The sequence below is a fragment of the Zootoca vivipara genome, chromosome 8 (assembly GCF_963506605.1).
Source record: "Zootoca vivipara chromosome 8, rZooViv1.1, whole genome shotgun sequence".
NCBI classification, from domain to species: domain Eukaryota; kingdom Metazoa; phylum Chordata; class Lepidosauria; order Squamata; family Lacertidae; genus Zootoca; species Zootoca vivipara.
This window is the reverse complement of record NC_083283.1, coordinates 35,632,961-35,653,151: the sequence shown is the minus strand read 5'-3', so window position 1 is coordinate 35,653,151 and position 20,191 is coordinate 35,632,961. Positions and strand designations below refer to the sequence as shown.

General features: G+C 40.2%; 1 protein-coding gene across 6 annotated transcripts in view; it reads left to right on the top strand.

Moving 5' to 3' along the window:
* CHD7 (chromodomain helicase DNA binding protein 7) overlaps window positions 1-20,191 on the top strand; it is a 143,756-nt gene that overhangs the window by 75,686 nt on the left and 47,879 nt on the right. For all 6 annotated transcript variants that reach the window (XM_035126213.2, XM_035126212.2, XM_035126209.2 and 3 more), the window contains exons 5-8: window positions 3,811-3,949; window positions 7,908-8,045; window positions 10,157-10,222; window positions 19,501-19,556. In XM_035126213.2, the coding sequence (XP_034982104.2) occupies window positions 3,811-3,949; window positions 7,908-8,045; window positions 10,157-10,222; window positions 19,501-19,556 (399 nt within the window). The remainder of the gene's footprint in view (window positions 1-3,810; window positions 3,950-7,907; window positions 8,046-10,156; window positions 10,223-19,500; window positions 19,557-20,191) is intronic.

The following is a 20,191-nucleotide window of genomic DNA, read 5'->3' as shown; positions in this document are numbered from 1 at the left end:
GACTCTCAAACTTGTTGGCTATTCTTTTGAAGGCAGGGTTTGAGCAGTGAAGAGTGTTGTGTTTTAGCACCTGTTTGTTTAATTTAGTGATTATAAACTTCTTTAATATGTGAATTCTTTGTTTTTATGTACAAATAATGATGGCAGTGTAGCCTGTCCTCCAGCTGTGGAAAATTTGTAGGATAAGCTTGTAAACAAATATATCTCCAATTACATCAAATGCTACTTTTACTGCTTCAGCATTGGTTGATTTGGCCCTGTTGGTTGCTTCTGTCTCAGCTGCATGTTTGGCAGTAGTTGCTTTTGTAGTTCCTGCCATTGAAGCCTTTTCTGTTGTTGCTATCTATTCTTTTTAGTGTTCCCTGTATTTCTTTATCTCTAACCTTATTTTACTAAATAAGAAAATTCCTTCAGTAGCACCTTAAAGACCAACTAAGTTTATATTTTGGTATGAGCTTTCGTGTGCATGCACACTTCTTCAGATACACTAGAAACACTAGAAACATACTCTTCTGTTTCTAGTGTATCTGAAGAAGTGTGCATGCACACGAAAGCTCATACCAAAATATAAACTTAGTTGGTCTTTAAGGTGCTACTGAAGGAATTTTCTTATTTTGCTTCGACTCAGACCAACACGGCTACCTACCTGTAACTTATTTTACTAGTGTGCTATTTTGTCCATTCCACATCATTATACCATGTTGCATAGGATGTCTTAACTTAGGCTTGATTCTGTGCATGTGTGAAACATCAAAGTATCTTGCTACAGCAGCTCTCAAAATACTTGTAATTTACCCTCTATAATTTATTGTACAATAATTAATACTTTTAAGTGCAGTGCAGTCGCCAGTTGTCCCAAATGTACTAATTATGAATACAATGATTAGGTGTATGAAAGTTATTGTGTGCATGCAGATAATGGCTATGTTTTTTTGGGGGGCGGGGGGGTTATGTGCAGTACCTGCAGGTAAATGTAGGTGTGAATACCTTTAGGATGCCTTTGAAATTGGGCTATAAGTAATTGTTGCCCATTGTAGACAGTTAATGTTCCAAATCGGCAGGTGAAATCTATATTGTTTTATCACCAACCTGAAGACCAGTGATGTAAATGCTCCTGAAGCTGAGACAGAGCATATCTTCAACTTTTCTTTCTAAACTGCCTGCTACAGAATGCAGACAATCCGTAATAAATTGTTTCCTTTAATTTGCTGAATATTTTATTAAACAAATTTCGAGTCGAAATGAATTGGATTCTAGGTATGTTGTCTTGCCTCTCGTACGAATACTGTGTGTTTGTGCTTCTGTTTAGAAGGAATATAACAACTATTGGAAGTCCCATGTCAGAATACTGCATAGGGAGGAAAGTTGAATTACATAGGTCATGGACGAGCAGAAGGTACCTGTAAATCAGCATCTACTGGATGGCTTGCAATAGATTTATAAAGATTCCCAACTTTCAGTCAGTCAACAAAAGCAACAATGAAGCAGAAACAAAAAAAATAGGCTGCTGAAATGAATAAAGCTGCAGAAATTAGGATTGAATTTTTGTGTGAAAGGATAGAGCTCAGTCCTGTGAACGAAAACAAATTCCTGGGCTGAACATGTGTTTGAAGGCACCCTGCTTTTTAATTGTATGCCTGTCCCCCTGAGCCAATATTGTGCACTTCGCTATGGATGGTGGATGTTGATGTTCTGGTAAAAAAAAAAAGTAGATTCTGCAGAACTGAAGTCCATCTACACTTGAGGTAGGTTGCCAGTGATGAAAATATTTTAGTTCATACTCTTACCTTTTACTAGCTAGCTAGAGGGGAGGAAGCTTTCTGAATATACAGATATTCTGCTTAAATTTCACTATGTGGCTTGCATGAAACCTCCTATGTTGCAAGCACTTGGAGATTCTTTATGTCCTGAACAATAGAAAAGAATCATTAGCACTTTCTAGCCTTTCAGCAAATTGACATTTTATCAAACCTGCCCTGTGCTGTTCTTCAATATGTTACGCTAGTTACTCAAATGCAGTAGTGCACCCAGGGTACACTAACTGTTATTAAATTAAATGGTATGCTTAGCTCTGATTTATAGAGGTCACCAGCAAAAAGCACTAGCCTGTCAACTTGCTTTACCTGGCAGCAGCTCAACTACGACAGGCTTACCTTTGATTTAAACAAATTTGAGAAATATGTAAAGTTTGGGAAGCAGTTTTGCACTGATTTGATAAAAGAAACCACAAAATGCTGCAGCGCAGGTGTTGAGAATGTTTGAAAGCTGATTGAGGGAAGCAGATGGCTTTAGTCAGTGGCATCCAGCCAAAAGAGCAGGTGCTGGTCATGTGACCGCTGGTTACCAGGGTAATCTGATTGCTCTTGGCGTGCAGATGAAAGGAAAGGGGCCCAGTGTTCAGCTGTAGTATTGTATAATTTGTGGCAGTTAGAGCGGAAATAAATGCTGGAAATGGAGCCTCATAGTAGGGGAGACTTCTGTCCATGTGTAGTATACACACTAGGGCAGTTGCAAAAGGAACTGTTGTACAGATTGATTTAAAAAATTGTCTTGTATCCCTTCTAAAGATATCAAACATTCTTAGAAAGGCCAGGTTCTCATAGACTTTGTGTGGGTGTGCATATATTGTTTTTGAAATAACAAATATTTAAAATCTGTATTCTTCAACTGCTATATTAAAAAAGAAATGAAGCACTTAATTAAGGTAGCTCATGTTATATACCTTTATATGAAACACAATGTTTTCATTTTATAAATGTTCAGATATCTCCTCTTATTTTTCTTCTGATGTTAATTTTGAGTATTTAGGTTAAAAGCCACAAATATATTTGGCAGAAAGGGGGACAGAAGTGAATATTGGATATGTATGTCATTTCATCTTCCTGATACAGTTGCACTTTTACACACAAGAACCTGTGTTTGTGTGTGTGTGTGTGTGTGTGTGTGTGTGTGAGAGAGAGAGAGAGAGAGAGAGAGAGAGAGAGAGAGAGAGAGAGAGAATGAGAATTGCAAAATGTATCAGAGGAATGACACCTGAGTATTCACAAGATTTTTGATAGGAAAGCTGCTTCCATAGAAAATACTCCCAACATTCACATTGAGCTGACTCAGAATTTTATTTCTTTATTGTTTTACACATTGTGCATATGGTATTCCATAACCTCAAGTTGAAGATAATGGTAGCTTTGGATTCTAGCATGGCTTTGATATGTTGAAGGGGAAGCACCTAACCCCATTCTGGCAAGTAAAGACATCTACCTGCTTGCTGCCAGCATTCCGAGGTCAGAGTGAGTGTATAGCCCTCAAACCTCACTGGTTTTAGGAGACTTTCTTTACTAGGGCAGGATTTTCCTGCATGTCATCCAACTCTGTCCTTTCCCCCATTTTAATGCCAAGGCACGTGCTGTGGTATGATTCCTACTTTTAGAAAGATGAACTTATAAAAGAAAAAACAAGAACACAAGCCCTTAACATACACTGGTTTTGTGTAATTTAATCACTAATATATCCAAGATTGGTCGTTTGAATACTGTTATAAATCATCCCACTCTAAGCTCCTGTGTGTCTAATAGGCACTGGCTGTTGAGCTAGCATGCTTTTTTCTTTTAAGTTTTGTGTTCTACTGGATGAAGCTAGTAGAAAAGTATATTGCAGAAATTTAACAGGTAGTCGTAATAGGATGCATTTAATACAGTTTTAAATTTTTGAATTGGGTTGGAGTTATTGAGGTAGATATGATGAAATGGCTTCAAGTGTGTTCCATTCCATGTGGTGTAAAAAGCTTTGTTTATTCAACCACTCATGTTTTAGTAACAAGAAACCGGAATTGGAATCCAGTGCTGTGAAGAAAAAGGTCAACAAGGGAAAAGAAGGTTCTGAAAACTCAGATTTAGAAAAAACACCACCAGGATCACCACATCCTGAAGAAGAAGATGATGCAGGAGTTCAGGTAATACCACTGGTTATATTTTCATGCATAATTATAGAACACAATGGCCTCATTTAGAAATAACACTGAACTATGGCTTAGTGTTAAGAGAAAAAGCAACAGTGAGCCTTGAGCTCTAGCACTGCTAGGATTCTGGAAGGGAGCCGCTGTGCTTCCTCCTCTCCTATTATTTCTACCTTCTGCATCACATTTTTAAACAATTTCTAATCAATAAGAGGACTTGTTCTCTTTCTGTTTAACTAAATTATCTTACTTGCCTTTGATGAGAGGTTCTGCCAAAAGCTTTTTCAAAATCCAAGTATATAATGCCTACTGTCACTTCATATATATTTTGGTTGACACTCTCAAATATTCCTAAAAATTTAGTGAGTCAGAAACCAATTCTCTCTTTCCAAGTCTTGTTCAAGAACGATCCTCAACTTCAGAGTCTTTTCAGTTACTCTGTATCATCTATAAAGATGCAAGTTAGACACGGGACCTCAAGCTTTTTAATAGATCCAAAGATTGTACAGTGGTACCTCGGTTTTTGAGCATCTCAGAAGCCGAACGTTTCGGAAGCTGAACGCTGAAAATCCAGAAGTAATTGCTTCCGTTTTCAAACGCGCCTCGGAAGTTGAACGGCTTCCGCTGCTTTTTTTTTTTTCCTCCATTGACTTTGTCGGCCGCCCTTTGCGCCTCAGTTGTCAAACGTTTCGAAAGTCAAGCTGTCTTCTGGAATGGATCACGTTCAACAACTGAGGTACCACTGTATATCTCTTATTTCCTCTTCTTTGCCCTAAGGAAAAGCAGCAGCAGTTTTGAAGTGAAACACTTACAACCAAGGTCTCTCCATCTCCAGTCACCAAGTTTCAGGAGACAATATGCTTCTAAGTTAGGTGGCTTCAAAATTGGCTATTGGCGCTGTTCAAAAAGTAGTGTTGAATGCAGAATTCAACATTCTCCGTTTTTATTCTAAAAATGCAGCAGTATATACAAATTTATATTTGAAACTGGGCAACACTTGGAAAAATGGGAATACAATAGTGATCAATGACCAGGCGGTTTATAAAAAGATTTCTAAACCAACTTTCAGGATATAAATGCTCTCCCAAGATTATTTACAGTTCTAAAATCAAATGTGATAATATATAAAAATAGCTATTTTAAAATCCATGCATCCTGTAAAATGACCAGTAAATCTGAAGCACAGCAGTTAATGAAATGCAGAATGGTCCTGTCCCCTCCTGCCACTGGTGCCTCCATGGAAGGTGGCTAATCCAGGAGCAGCCCCAAGTTGCACACCTGCCTCTTCATAGGGAGTTGCTGTATTGCAACAATATCTGCAGGGTTACAGGTTCCCCAACTCTGGTATAGATGTTGACAAACCATGGGGAACAAGGTAGAACCTCGAGGCACCCTGAAAGCCTCTGGTATAGGAACGGAACGGAAATTTGTCTTCTTTATAATGATTTTACCACTGGTAGCTGGAATTAGACCTGGTTGCATTTCTCCTGAAGGAACAAGTATGTAATCTGCTCCTTGATTCAACCTTTGAGGCATATCATAGGACCACCAGCCCTAAAGAAGCTGCACTGGCTGCCAATATGCTTCCAGTTTGCATTCAAGGCAATAGTGAAGCTGCTTAGACTAAATAGCTTGGGACCTCAGTACCTGAGGGAACACCTCCACATATATATTCCTGCCCAAGAATTATGGCCTGCTGGTGCCCCTACTCACACCCCACCTCTGGGAGCTGTAACAGAGAGTTCTTTTTGCTGTAGTGACCCTGCTACGGAATGTTCTTGCCTTGGAGGCCCAGCTGTCCCTGTTGTTGGCTATATTTCACCACTAAGTTAAAACCTGGCTTTTTACTCGGGCATTTGAGTCATATGGGGGGTGGTTCAGTGTTTGACCTGCTTATATTATTCATTGGTGTTGAATATTTTTATGCTGATTATGGCTATTATGAATATGGCTATTACAAATTATTATATTTGTATTTTTGGTTTGCAAGAATTGTTGCTGTTTGCCATCCCGAGATGAACTAATGGGCTAGATTAGCAATATTTAGTAAATATCTAAGTACTTAAATAAATAAGTAAACAAACTACATAGTTCCTTAACAGGGTCTGTATAGATACCCAGTCTTAGCAGATTTTATTAGCAAAGATGAGCAAGAATTCAATGTGCCAGGTGATTGATTTCAATGCTCCAAGTAGCTTGTCAACATCCTCAGGCCACACAAACTAATAATAATAATAATAATAATAATAATAATAATAATAATAGCAGGACCACATAGTGGTCTGGCTGCATCCCTATTGGGTTCTGACCATACTAATAGTTTTCTTCTGCAAATTGCAAAAAGGAGGCACATTGATTATTTAAGGGTCCTAGATATTAATTTTGTTGCTCTTGCGTTAACCAGGCATCTGGTCACTTAAAACAGCTACTTTGACCAACACTGTGAGGATGCAGTGGTGGCAGAAAAGCAGGCTTTCATTCCCATCGTCAGTGCCACATAGTAGTATGTATGATCGAATCCAGCCTGTGTTTGGCCACATTCATCCTGATTTTTTCCTGCCACCTGTGCTCCATTTGTTGACTTTGTCATTTTATAACCCTCAGATCCTAATACAAAAAAGCTGAATTAACACTATGACTTTGCTGAAGACATTCAGGAGCGATCATACTGATAGCTCTACTCATCTCCTGATTCAAGAGCCAGCTAGGATTTCAATAAGATCCCTAGCCTAAACTTCTGGGAAATTCCCCATCATAGGAGCCAACTTCTAGGGGCCCTGGGGGCTTCAGCCCCCACAATAAAATAGTTTATGGAGGTGGGCATGAACTGCGTCATGTGATCGATTATGCAGAGCAAGACTTACTTGGGCCCCCATCAGGGCCGGCTCTTCGTAGACCCCCGGTGGCGCAGCGAGCTGCGCCCGCCCGCTGGCCGGCCGATCCGCTGCGCGCGGCGCCCACCAGCCCACCGCGCTGGGGAACGGGGCGGGAGGGATCCGGAGAGATAGCGCTGTGCCTGCCCGCTGCGCAGCCGCGCCCACCCTCCCACCGCGCTGCGAAACGGGGCGGAAGGGCGCCAGAGAGATCCGGCGCACCATGGCGACAGGGGCGCTTAAGACGGCGCTGGCCCCCATAATATTGTATTCAAGTTGGCACCCCTATTCCCCAGGGATACCAGTAAACATTCTGGTTCCCTAAATCTTCTTGTGCAGACCATCAAAATCATTTTTCTAATCTCTCCAGAGATTGGATGCAGCATTCCAGTCTAATGTCCTACCACTGAGCAAATAATACTTTAACTTACTTGGTATATTTCTTGTTAATTGGTAGCATGAAAATCTCTATATGGAATCTTCTAAAGCGAAATTTCTCCAGGAGGCACACTCTGGCCTCTTTCCTGTTGTGCTCTTCCACCTGTGGCATCTAGTATATATTTCTTCTACAGTGGTACCTCGACTTACAAACGACTCGACAACCAAATTTTTCGACTTACGAATGGGGGAGTAATGGCCGTGCGCTTACGAATGTCTCGACATCCGGAAAAAACCCACGGCGGTTTTAGATAGGGATTTTTTGACTTAGATAGGGTTGCTTCGACTTACGAATTATTCCGTTTTCAATGCATTCCTATGGGAAATCGCGTTTCCAATGGCGTTTTTCGACTTACGAATTTTTTGACTTACGAAGGTGCCTTCAGAATGGATTAAATTCGTAAGTCAAGGCACCACTGTATTTTTATTTGATTTACTGCAAATTTTTAATTGTGCTTCATAATGAAAAGCAGAATCATTTCCTATTCTGTACAATGGGTGGGGCACCTGCTTTTGTGATAAGGCCCTTGAATTCCTTCTTTCCCTCTGCTTTCAAAGGGGAATAGATTTCTCTCTCGAGGACTATAGTCCTGCTATTCAATAGGATGAAATTTTACAATGCAGGATGTTTTTTCCTTTTTCAGAAGAGGCGCTCTAGCAGGCAGGTTAAGAGAAAGCGTTACACAGAAGACCTTGAGTTCAAGATTTCTGATGAAGAAGCTGATGATGCAGATGGTGCTGGAAGAAACTCCCCTTCAAATACTTCTCAGTCTGAGCAACAGGTCTGTTCATATTTATGCTCTTCAAATGGGTTAGACTGAAAATTCTCTAAAACCATTTAGGCTGTAAAACATTTAAGTGTTGACTTTGCTTCCAAGGGACTTCCATCTCAGCTTGGCTCAACATGCCAAAGGAAATTAGTTGTTTAGGTTCTTAAAGGCTGTGCTCATTCAAGTTTTCTTTACAAGCCTACAATATGTAATTCAACACAATTTAGTGAAATTAATGGTCTCTGTTGTAAAGCCTAAAACTAGGCTCCAAGGAGACTGAATTTACCTCTGTGAATTCAGTGGTCTGGCTTCTATGACTTAATAAACCACTTAAGCTTGTCTCCTGCTGTCAGGCACTATAAGAACCCCTTTATGAAATTACTGTCTTGTAGTAACCAGCAGGATATGCTTTATTTTCTATGCAATGTAAATGATGGATAAAATAGGTTGAATAAAATGAAGGGCGATAATGTGAAATGACTCCTTTAACAATTTTCTTTGTAGTTTTTTAATGTCTCTGCTTCACTTAACTAACTTGGAGAACCATTGCTGAAAGTGCGCACACACTTAAATATTAAATTGGTAATTAATATGTTAATTGGTATTAATATGTTAAGTTTTCTTAAATTTTATTTCTGATATCTTGAGCTGAATATCTCCAAGTGGAGGTGTGTGGATAAAGGGCATCAATATTGCTTTGAAATTTGATGTTTTTGATAAGCTACAGAAGAATTTATTCCTATTCTCTGCAAAACTGAGGGTGTCATTATTACTGCAAAGCTATGTAACAACAAAATGAAAACGACAACAAAATTCCTTAAGATATTTTCTGGATCAGATCTTTGGTCCATCTACTCCAGAACTTGCTTTCCAACAGCAGTCAGCAAGATGCTTCCAAGAATGTAAGCTGGATATGAAAATGGAAGGATAATGCTTCTGAACATGAAGATACCATATACCCATGTGACTAATAGCCATTCATATCCTCATGGGTCTATCTGATCTCCATTTAAAAGATACCTGAGTGACTGTTACAAAATCTTGTTTTAGTGAGTTCTATAAATTGTGTGAAGAAGTACTTTTTTGTGTCTATCCCAAATCAATTACTAATCAAATTTGTAGAAAGCAGTGTGTGTTAATTGTGTTGTGCTTATTTTCTTGCCTATTTATGCTCCTCTTTGTAAAGTGGTGACACTGAATTCTAGCATTTGGAGTGAAGAAAAAAAACTTCTCACTCATCCTCAAATGGTCTTCACACCATAAATAATTTTATGAACCTGCATTATGTGCCTTTAGACATGTTTCTCCTGGTAGAGAAAGGCCAAACCTATTGGCTGCAAATTGGTGGCTAACTTGGAGCCACCCAGTGACCCTCATGGCCAAGTGGGGATTTGAACCTGGTCTTAGTCATAGTCTGACTCTAACTGCTATTCCACACTGGCTCTTACAACTCACGGTGGCTATATATTACCTCCTGTATCAGGCATTTTACATATGAATGCCGGTTGCTGGGGATCATGAATAGGAGAGTGCTGTTACACTCATGTACGTCTTGTAAGCTTTTCATAGACATTTGGTTGCCCACTATGAGAACCTAGTACTGGACTCAGTAGGCCTTTGGGCTTCTCCAGTATAGCTCTTCTTGATGTTGGTAGCTCCAGAAGCATAAGCTCTCTTCCTCCTTTTCTTCTTTTCCTCCAGTTCTTTATCGTTCTCTTTCAGTTTCTCTTGCTCCTTTTCAGCATGTGAAACACTGCTAAATATATATACACAGGGAATCCTTGGAAATGTGGAAAACAAGAGATAGTCTAGATTTATTTATTTATTATTTTGCTTCTTGGTGGTGGTTTTTCCAGACACAGGGGAGGAGTCGGAGAAAATTGGGGGGGGGGGTTTAACACCATGAATATCAATTCTTTCCCAGCTACCATTAACTTGGCAACACCAGAAAAGGAGTGATAAGCTATTTTCTTAAAAATTGTGCCACTGAACTGAAGTCCATAATGTTCACCCTCATATTGAAAGAAAGAATCATGAGTTCATCAGGATCTCTGGTTAATCAGATTGGTTGCTCCTTTGCACATTTTTCACCTATGTAACTACTGTGAAATGTTTAATTGTAGGAATCTGCTGATGCTGAAGGTCCTGTCGTAGAGAAAATCATGAGTAGCCGTACAGTCAAGAAGCAGGTAATTTAAACAAAACAAAACTTCATATCTCAGTGCTTGTTTATTTCATAATAGCTAAACAAAAATGGATTTCACAAGTGGTTTTAAAACCCCTGTATGCAACTGAAAATGCATGTTAAATCTGCCTATCCCACTAGATTAAATTAAGGTGATTTTTAAATCAGTGATTTTAATCACTACTTAATAATGAGCAAGATACTGTGCAAGGAAATTGGAAAATGGGAAGCTTACAGTAAAAGATCATGAAACACCACAAAACAGCTTCCTTAGACAAATAGCAACAAAATACTGAGGGGAAATACTGATTGGGACACTCCATTATTGTAATAGTGGGGTCTTTATAGGGAGGTATTATTAGATTTGTATTTTTGCAAGTGTTATCAGTATGTCATGTGAATATTTGAGACAACAAGTTCTGCATGCTGCTTGTTCACTGCCTTTTGTTCCTGTGATACAACTCACTATTCCAAGAACATTAGCCTGGATTAATGTTTAACTCACAACATCAAATACTTTTTCTGCATTTGTACAAGGAGGCACAAGATGGAGGCATTCAGAAAGTTTCATTTTTGCTTTGGAGCATTAAACTGTGGTTAACACTAAGTAGTGTACGTTTTGCTCCTGTTTTTAGAATATTTTTAGTATAATTACTAGTTTCTGATTGCAAACATTGTTTCTTAATTATGAGTTCCTTTTTAATTTTTGAAAAATATTATACATATTACTGTCATTATTTTGGTGAATAATCTCCTTTGTCCAATAAGCTCCTCTGTTGACTGTCTGGAATTGTTTAACCTCTGAAGTATGTTATATTGTGGCATTTTTCTATTGTTTCTGCTAGATTTTGACTATCTGATGCTCAACTTTTTCTAATATTGTTAAAAATTGTAGTCCCTTGATTCTTCTAGGACAGGCATAGGCAACCTTGGCTCACCAGATGTTTTGGAACTACAACTCCCATGATCCCTATCTTACAGGGCCAGTGGTCAGGGATCATGGGAGTTGTAGTTCCAAAACATCTGGAGAGCCAAGGTTCCCTATGCCAGCTCTAGGACCATACACTCTACTTTTAAAAAATGGAGTCTGAAGGCATACTTTATTGTAAAGTTGTTGTTAATTCTTTTCCCAGCTATGACTACTGAATTTTTCATTTGCCATAAATCAGAATAGGCCTTTTCAGTGGTGACCACCTGTACGTGGAATGCTCTCCCCAGGGAATGCCATAGGGTGCCTAGTGCCATCAGTTTCCCAAACTGTTCCATGGAACCCTGAGGTTCTGCAAAGCAGTCCCAAGGGATTCCATTAAGAAAAAAAGTTCTCATGGTAGACAATCACACACAATGTGTGATTTCCATTGAGCCTCAGCCATGGGGATTAAATGCAGTACTTGGGCAACTGTATTGGGAATCCCTTCTCCTTCTTTCCATCCTTCTCTGTGCTGTTGGGAAACCAGGAAGGCAATGCTGGTTTCCCCCCACAGCCTTGCTACTGGGTTAAATGTACTGTTCAAGGACTGGTCCTTGGAATACCTCATTCAGCTGCAGCCTGATGCAAGGGTTAAATATGCTGCTCTTTTAACACTGACAGTGATAATAAGATAAGAGGAAAAACCAAAACTAAAGCTTCTCCCATCAGAGAAGATGCAAAGTGTTTGTTTGGTCGTTGTTGTTGTTGTTGTTGTGTTGTTTTTTTTAAAAAAAGTTGCTGTTTTTAAAAGTTGCTGCTGCCTTAGGCAATCTCTCCCATGTTGCTCTCGTAATAATCAGCTCCCCACCCCTTTAGCATATTTTACTGTCTTTCCTCCAAGTTTTGTTTAAAGTGAAGGGTTCTTCCATTGCAAAAACTTTGAGAACTTTGCCCTGAACATTAAGGGACATCCCAAGATATTTACAGTAATAACAAAAAACTGAGGAGAAAAGCATTGGCAACATTTATGCAGGAGACATCTTTGAAATATGAGATATATATGACAAAGGCAAGGCAAGGCTTTTTTGCTTCAGCTTGTGTCAAAGTATGTAGTGTCTAGCTTCAGTTCAGTATTGAGAATTAGAATAAAGAGAGTGATGGTTGGATTTTCCTTTTGAGAGGACTTGCTGTGAGATACATTGGAATTATTTGTATGTTGCTAATAGGTTAATTTGTATAAATAGTGAATATTACAGAGTTTTCATGAGGTAAGGTTATTATGGGGTTGCTTTTTACCACGTACTCAATATGTTATTTCTTTGGTGTAATGGAATAGTTGACTTGACTTAAATGGTACTTGTTGAATTCAAAGTAATATATATTTGCAGTTAAAGATGCTTGACATCTGTCTCACTTAAACTGAGATTTCAACCCTCCCCCCCACAGTGCATGTAAAACATATGAAGTGGTATGTTATAACATCTGAACTTGCTACAAGGTATTCAACACATGCAATATACAGTCAGTCTCTGATTGCGTTCCAATGGCAGCAGATTTTTTAAAAGTAACTTTTCTTTGGTAAAGATAGGCATATTAAGCAACTTGTTACTAACTGATAAACTATGGTAGGAAAAAGTTAAGGAGAAAGTTTTTTTCAGATAAATAATGTGACTGTTCCATTTGAGAAGTTTTCGACGTGTTCATCAGCAAGAGTTAGAATGAAATTATTAAGGAAAATTGAAGATGAAGCTATCTAAAGGGGGAATCATATTTTAAATAATTGAATACTATTCTACTGAACTGTTTAGCTGACTTGTATAAAACAAAGCTATTTTCAATATATTAAAAAGCTAAATTGACCTTTAACGAATAAGTTGAAGGAAATGAAAGTGGGAGGATTTACTTGCTTGCTTGTTAGCTAGATAGCTTGCTCGCTCTCCCAAGGTTTCTCTCCAGCAGCTTTTTGAAATGTAAACTTTTTTGAGGGCAATTGCAGCATCTTCTATTCTGAAGTACCCCTCAACAATTATGGGGTCAGTTGTCCTATGATATTTAATTTCTCTGCCTCTACAACTTCAGTGTTTTAAAATGTACTGCTACTGAAATGAAAAACAGGGATGATAGAATCATGAGTAAATATGGGGATTAATTCTACTCTTTAGTAAAGTGTTGGTGTAACGGACTGGGCTGGCTTGCGATAGAACCCCAGGGTGGAAAGTGTTAAACCCAACCTCCTTTTGAGTGACGCATTCCATTCCTGAGGGGCGGGACTGCCATGAGTTTAAAAGGAATGGGGAGCGGTTATTTCAGTTGATAAAGTTGAGAGGGGTTTTGGGAGCGGGAGCGTGTGGGTAGGAGATATTAGAGTGTTTTTGGAGAAGTTTATTAGAACTAAATTATTCAGCCAATGCTATCTGTAACTAAGAACATGATCTAAGAGCTTATACGCATAAAACCATTACGCATTTTACATGTCCTCTAGTTTAATAAAGCTTTCTTAAATGTTACGTTAAAAACGGATGTGCCTAGTTATTCCAGTGAAGTATCCTAACTCAAAAGGGTGGTGACTGTAGGCAGGAGGTTAGACTAAACCTGAGGAGCAGGAAAATAGTTTAAAACATCAAGGTCAAGCCCGGGGAAGACAGGTGCCACAAAGCAGCAACAGGCTGCTGAGGTGAACCTTAGGTAAAAAGGGAATCCTGACTGTGAGCACAAGGTGGTTCCTGATACACTTGCCGGGAGTTAAAAGAGATACTGAGCCACGTTATTGGGATAACGGGAACTGCACTTTGATTACTAGCAGACCCCAAACATAAACAGGCAGTTTATTTGGGCGCAAGAAGGATAGGTGGGTTGTTTGTGATATAACCAATTTCCTTCAACACCCTGCTAGGGTTATAAAAAGGTTATAAAAAGGGAGGTGCATCGCATTGGTGGGATCCGCACATATTAGGTGGGATCATCTCAAGTTTTAGTGACAATACCGGGATTGTCACATTAATTGGTGGCAACGTCCCGGGTTCGTCCCATTTAATTGGTGGCAGCGGTGGGACGATCGTCTCAGTTGGCTTTAACACTCTCATAGAATCAACTTGCAATATTGTATTCATATTTTTAATACACTTTGGGGTGGAAATCCTGTTAAGACTATTGAGGGATAATAAGTCCCTTCAATTATTTACTATGAATCCAGTATTTTTTTAGTGTATTTTAGGTTTCTGTTTTGCTTTCTCTTCTATTTTCTCCTCCAGAGCTTCCTGATAGCCCAATAAGGAGTTTTAAGTTGTCACTGAGGAATACAGTGTTCCCCAGTTGTTTGTAATTTGTGTTACACTATTTTTATGGAATATGACACCAATATAATATAATTAGTTTGTCAAACTAGAGTCATATTGAAATCAATTATTAACTTTTATTTCCAGCTAAGAGTTGGGTGTGAGACCAATAATGTCCCAAATTCTTTAAAGGCATTAGAAGGAGGAAACTGGCTAGGGAGAAGGTTGGATCTTTGGACAGCAAGGGAATTGTTGTTGTTGTTTAGTCGTTTAGTCGTGTCCGACTCTTCGTGACCCCATGGACCATAGCACGCCAGGCACTCCTGTCTTCCACTGCCTCCCGCAGTTTGGTCAAACTCATGTTCGTAGCTTCGAGAACACTGTCCAACCATCTCGTCCTCTGTCGTCCCCTTCTCCTAGTGCCCTCAATCTTTCCCAACATCAGGGTCTTTTCCAAGGATTCTTCTCTTCTCATGAGGTGGCCAAAGTATTGGAGCCTCAGCTTCACGATCTGTCCTTCCAGGGAGCACTCAGGGCTGATTTCCTTAAGAATGGATAGGTTTGATCTTCTTGCAGTCCATGGGACTCTCAAGAGTCTCCTCCAGCACCATAATTCAAAAGCATCAATTCTTCGGCGATCAGCCTTCTTTATGGTCCAGCTCTCACTTCCATACATCACTACTGGGAAAACCATAGCTTTAACGATACGGACCTTTGTTGGCAAGGTGACGTCTCTGCTTTTTAAGATGCTGTCTAGGTTTGTCATTGCTTTTCTCCCAAGAAGCAGGCGTCTTTTAATTTCGTGACTGCTGTCACCATCTGCAGTGATCAAGGAGCCCAAGAAAGTAAAATCTCTCACTGCCTCCATTTCTTCCCCTTCTATTTGCCAGGAGGTGATGGGACCGGTGGCCATGATCTTGGTTTTTTTGATGTTGAGCTTCAGACCATATTTTGCGCTCTCCTCTTTCACCCTCATTAAAAGGTTCTTTAATTCCTCCTCGCTTTCTGCCATCAAGGTTGTGTCATCTGCATATCTGAGGTTGTTGATATTTCTTCCGGCAATCTTAATTCCGGCTTGGGATTCATCTAGTCCAGCCTTTCGCATGATGAATTCTGCATATAAGTTAAATAAGCAGGGAGACAATATACAACCTTGTCGTACTCCTTTCCCAATTTTGAACCAATCAGTTGTTCCATATCCAGTTCTAACTGTAGCTTCTTGTCCCACATAGAGATTTCTCAGGAGACAGATGAGGTGATCAGGCACTCCCATTTCTTTAAGAACTTGCCATAGTTTGCTGTGGTCGACACAGTCAAAGGCTTTTGCATAGTCAATGAAGCAGAAGTAGACGTTTTTCTGGAACTCTCTAGCTTTCTCCATAATCCAGCGCATGTTTGCTATTTGGTCTCTGGTTCCTCTGCCCTTTCGAAATCCAGCTTGCACTTCTGGGAGTTCTCGGTCCACATACTGCCTAAGCCTGCCTTGTAGAATTTTGAGCATAACCTTGCTAGCGTGTGAAATGAGCGCAATTGTGCGGTAGTTGGAGCATTCTTTGGCACTACCCTTCTTTGGAATTGGGACGTAGACAAGGGAATTAAGTGTATGCTAAAGGTGGAAATGGAGATTGCCACCTATTGTGGGTATCTTGAGTCTTGTCTAAGTCAGTGATGGATCTGACAATGATCATGGGCTACTGTGCATTGTGATGCATACATGCAGTCACTCCAGCCTATTTCTGATGACTTCACACTGTTGTAGATCAGCCAGGATATTTAGTGTACTCAAAAGTGAGGATGCTAGCATTCCACCACCAATCTGAGTGTGTGTAGAATGTTCCTGAAGATGTTGTGGCACCTTGAGAGGGGGATCATTGGAGAGGGCAGTGGGTGCAGCACTAGAAAGGCATGTACTTGAAAGTAGTAGCAGCGCTGGCCCCAACCCTGCCCTGAAGTTGAAGGAATCATCTACCCCAAGAGTCATCTAATCCAACCTCCTGCAATGCAGGAATCTCAGTTGAAAGCATTCATGACAGATAGCCATCCAACTTCTGCTTCAAAACCTCCAAGGAAGGAGAGTCCACAATCTCCCTTTCTATTGTAGAAAGGTGTCTTCTGGACTGGCCAGGTGGCTTGCAGTTGTGGTTTCTTGGGAACAAACAAGTCTTGGTTAAGCTAGTGAACTTCGTTCAAACTGTCAAACTAGAAGCGACCTCCGGTACCGCTCTACCCGATTTTCGGTGCCCAGGCATAGGTGGAGTGGCACCGGAAGTCACTTCTATGCATTTCCAGACATGCGTAGAAGCGACTTCAGTGCCGTGCTACCCATGTCTGGGCACCGGAAATTGGGCGGCGCCAGCACCCAAAATGGAGCCTCCCTGGCAGGTAGGAAATCCAGGGGATTTCCGGGATTTTTTTCAATTTGGGAGACCAGCGAGAAACAGATTAAAATCCGGGGGTTTCCCGCGAAAAACGGGAGACTTGGCAGCTATAACTATGCCTTAGTGCTTCATGCACACCAGGTCAGAAACTTTAAACTAATGTTGTGCCTGGTGCCAGTGACTTGGGTTTCCCGCATGATGTTGATAATGATAATGATAATTTATTTATATCCCACCCATCTGGCTGGGACACTTGGCTGGTCTGGGTCTTTCCCCTGAGGAGTGTGGCATTGCAGTGGCACATCTCGAAGAGCTGGGGGAAATGACATCATTCAGAAACTGATCTGCAAGTCCTCCTGTACATGTGGTAAAAAAGAATGATGAACATTGTGACCTCCTCATCCCATGCCCTCTGAGAGTCAAGGGATGCTATGAATTGGCTATCCTATCTGTCCTATTCAGCCAGAAAAGGCAATAGTTTTAAAAGGTTTGGGGAGGCCATTCTGGAGGGTTGCTACAGCTGACCAACACATCATTTTGCTAGTTCATTGCACTAGAAAATGGAGCAGATGGAGGCAGATTTCAGAATTCCTACTGTGGGCCTAGGAAGCCCACCTCTTAAAGAAGGTGCGGAATACACATAGAAACACAAAAACACCAAGGTCAGGGATTATTGTTTCTAGGTTTGTGAAAACAGAATGGAGACTTCAGGGCACCATGTGGGTTGTTAATCAGATGTTTGCACAGAAGGTGCTAATTACCCTGAAGCCAGGAGTTGCAAGTTGCAAGCAATAGTCCTTTCTTATGGGCAGTATTGGGTGTTGATTGCAAGCTCAGGTGAAGGGTTTTTTTGGTCCAATAATAGTATTTTTTCCAACAATTGCTGGGTATCCCTATGTTTTTTAACAAATCCTATATAAATGGTGCTACAATTTAATAAAGTAAATTGGTGTACCGTGTATGGTTGGTTTAACTTCATTGCTTCCTTATTCATCCTATTTTAGATGTTAGCAGTTCGAAAGCACATCAAAGTGCAAGTAGATAAATAGGGACCGCTCCGGCAGGAAGGTAAACGGCGTTTCCGTGCGCTGCTCTGGTTCGCCAGAATCAGCTTTGTCATGCTGGCCACATGACCCGGAAGCTGTCTGCGGACAAACGCCGGCTCCCTCGGCTTATAGCGCGAGATGAGCGCCGCAACCCCAGAGTCAGACAAGACAGGACCTGATGGTCAGGGGCCCCTTTACCTTTACCTTTAGGGTGAACTGGCCTGTGATCACTTTAAATTTCCTCCTCCTTGGCAGCAGCTGCAAAGTTACCTGCCTTGTGAGGGAGGATGTAGAGAGAGGCAGGGAAAGAAGTCTGTTGGCAAGCAGAGTTAGGAGTGAGTTTATGAGACAAAGCACCAGTGAGAGCCACTTAGCCATGGGAATGGATTTGTTTTTCTACCTCTCTTGCCACATGGTTTCAGTGAGCATCTGGGGCGGGGCAATAAACTCTATCAGGTTTGCACATAATAAACCAAGCTTCATAAGTCATCGACAAACCATGGCTTATGATTGTTGTTTGTTAGGAAGAAACAAGCTATAGATAAACTACAGTCATACCTCGAATGTCAAACAGAATCCGTTCTGGAAGTCCGTTTGACTTCCAAAACATTTGGAAACCAAAGTGCGGCTTCTGATTGGCCAATCGGAAGCCGTGGAGGCCCCATTGGATATTGGCTTCCAGAAGAATGTTCGAAAACTGGAACACTCACTTCTGGGGTTTGATCATTCAGGAGCTGATTTGCTCAGGAACCAAGGTGTTTGAGATCCAAGGTACGACTGTACTGGGTTGGGTTCACACAATGGAACAAATAATGGTTGATCTAAACAAACCATACCTTAGCATTATGTGGAAAGCAGGCCAGACTTCAGGATGAAATTGCACCTTAAACTGTATCAAAATCCGAGGTTTCCTTTCTGGGTTTTTTTTTTAAATAAAAAAGATGCAGTTGGAGAACATGCCATACAGCCTGCATAAATTTATTTTATTGACGCTTAGTATTGGTTTATGATTTTTTGTCACAGTTTAAGCCTTATTAAGTGTTATATTTTGGGTATTAATTTAATTTGGCTGCTATGCATGCAAGGTCACTTGTCAGGATGAATTTAATTGCACCGTTGAGTAAAACTAACATCATGAACAATAACATGTTAAAACTACTATTAGAAGTGAAAGGTTCAGTTTCATACAGTTTCTTATTATCAGTGCTAACAATATGGAAGTATAAACGCTGTTAAAACACTACTTGAACATGTTACAAAAACCACAATATAAAGTTGCCACGAGCCAGCCAAAAATAATACATATGGCATTCAGGAGTGCAGTTGCTAATTGGCTGCTGCCTGAGAAAATGGTACACTTGGCTTCTCCTTAACACTGTTGGTTTGGCTGGAAGCCAGACTTGGGGTCAGCTTGTTGTGAATGAAGCTGCATGCGGTTAGGGAGGAGTTAAAATGATTCATGTCTTGGATGTTGTATTAAGTAGTGCAGAATGTTCATGGGCAGGCAGATGTAGAAAACCCTTTACCTATATCATTCTTCCCCTTTTCTTTAAAAAATGCAATACAATAAACCTTCCTATTGTTAAATTACAATCTGTGTTACGTTATATATAAATTGGAGGTGATGCTTTATACCAGAGTTCATAATTAACTTCATGAGTATCTTTTTACAGATGGAGAATGGAGAGGAAGTAGAAACTGAAGAATTCTATGTAAAATACAAAAACTTGTAAGTAAGCAATAACTTCAAAATTACTTGAAGTACAGTCAGCTCCCAACTTACACACATTTAACCTGTACAAATTCGGCTTTATGTGCTTGGCAGGGGAAAAACAAAAATTAATAAAAAGGGGCAGGCATCCAGGAACAAAATGTGGGCAATCTCATTGCCATTACACATAACTTGGAGAGCATTCAGAGGTTCAGGGAGAATGTTCAGTAGCCCTGGGAGAGTATTCAGAGTCACAAGAAGAGTGTGTTTTGACTATATGTGAGTTTGGCTTTACACGCTATTCCTGGAATGTAACCCCAACATAAATTGAGATCGACCTTGTATTTAAATTTAATCTGTCATTGCCATGTAACATAACTGTTACTACTATGCAAACCTCAATCACCCATTCAGTTTAGAATTACTGATCTTTATTTATTTATTTTGCAATCATTTTTCTCTCTAGCATTTTTAGGTAAGAAATGATTTTTTATTTATTTCCATTGTTTTGTTCAAGGCTCGTGCTTCTGTTATGACTTGCAGAGACAAAATTGGGGTAGGGCTCATCACCACCGTACGAATGTTCACAAGGAAGTGGGTGTAAGCATCAAGAGATGCACATTCTAGTGGCAGAGGAGACCAGACCAATAGTA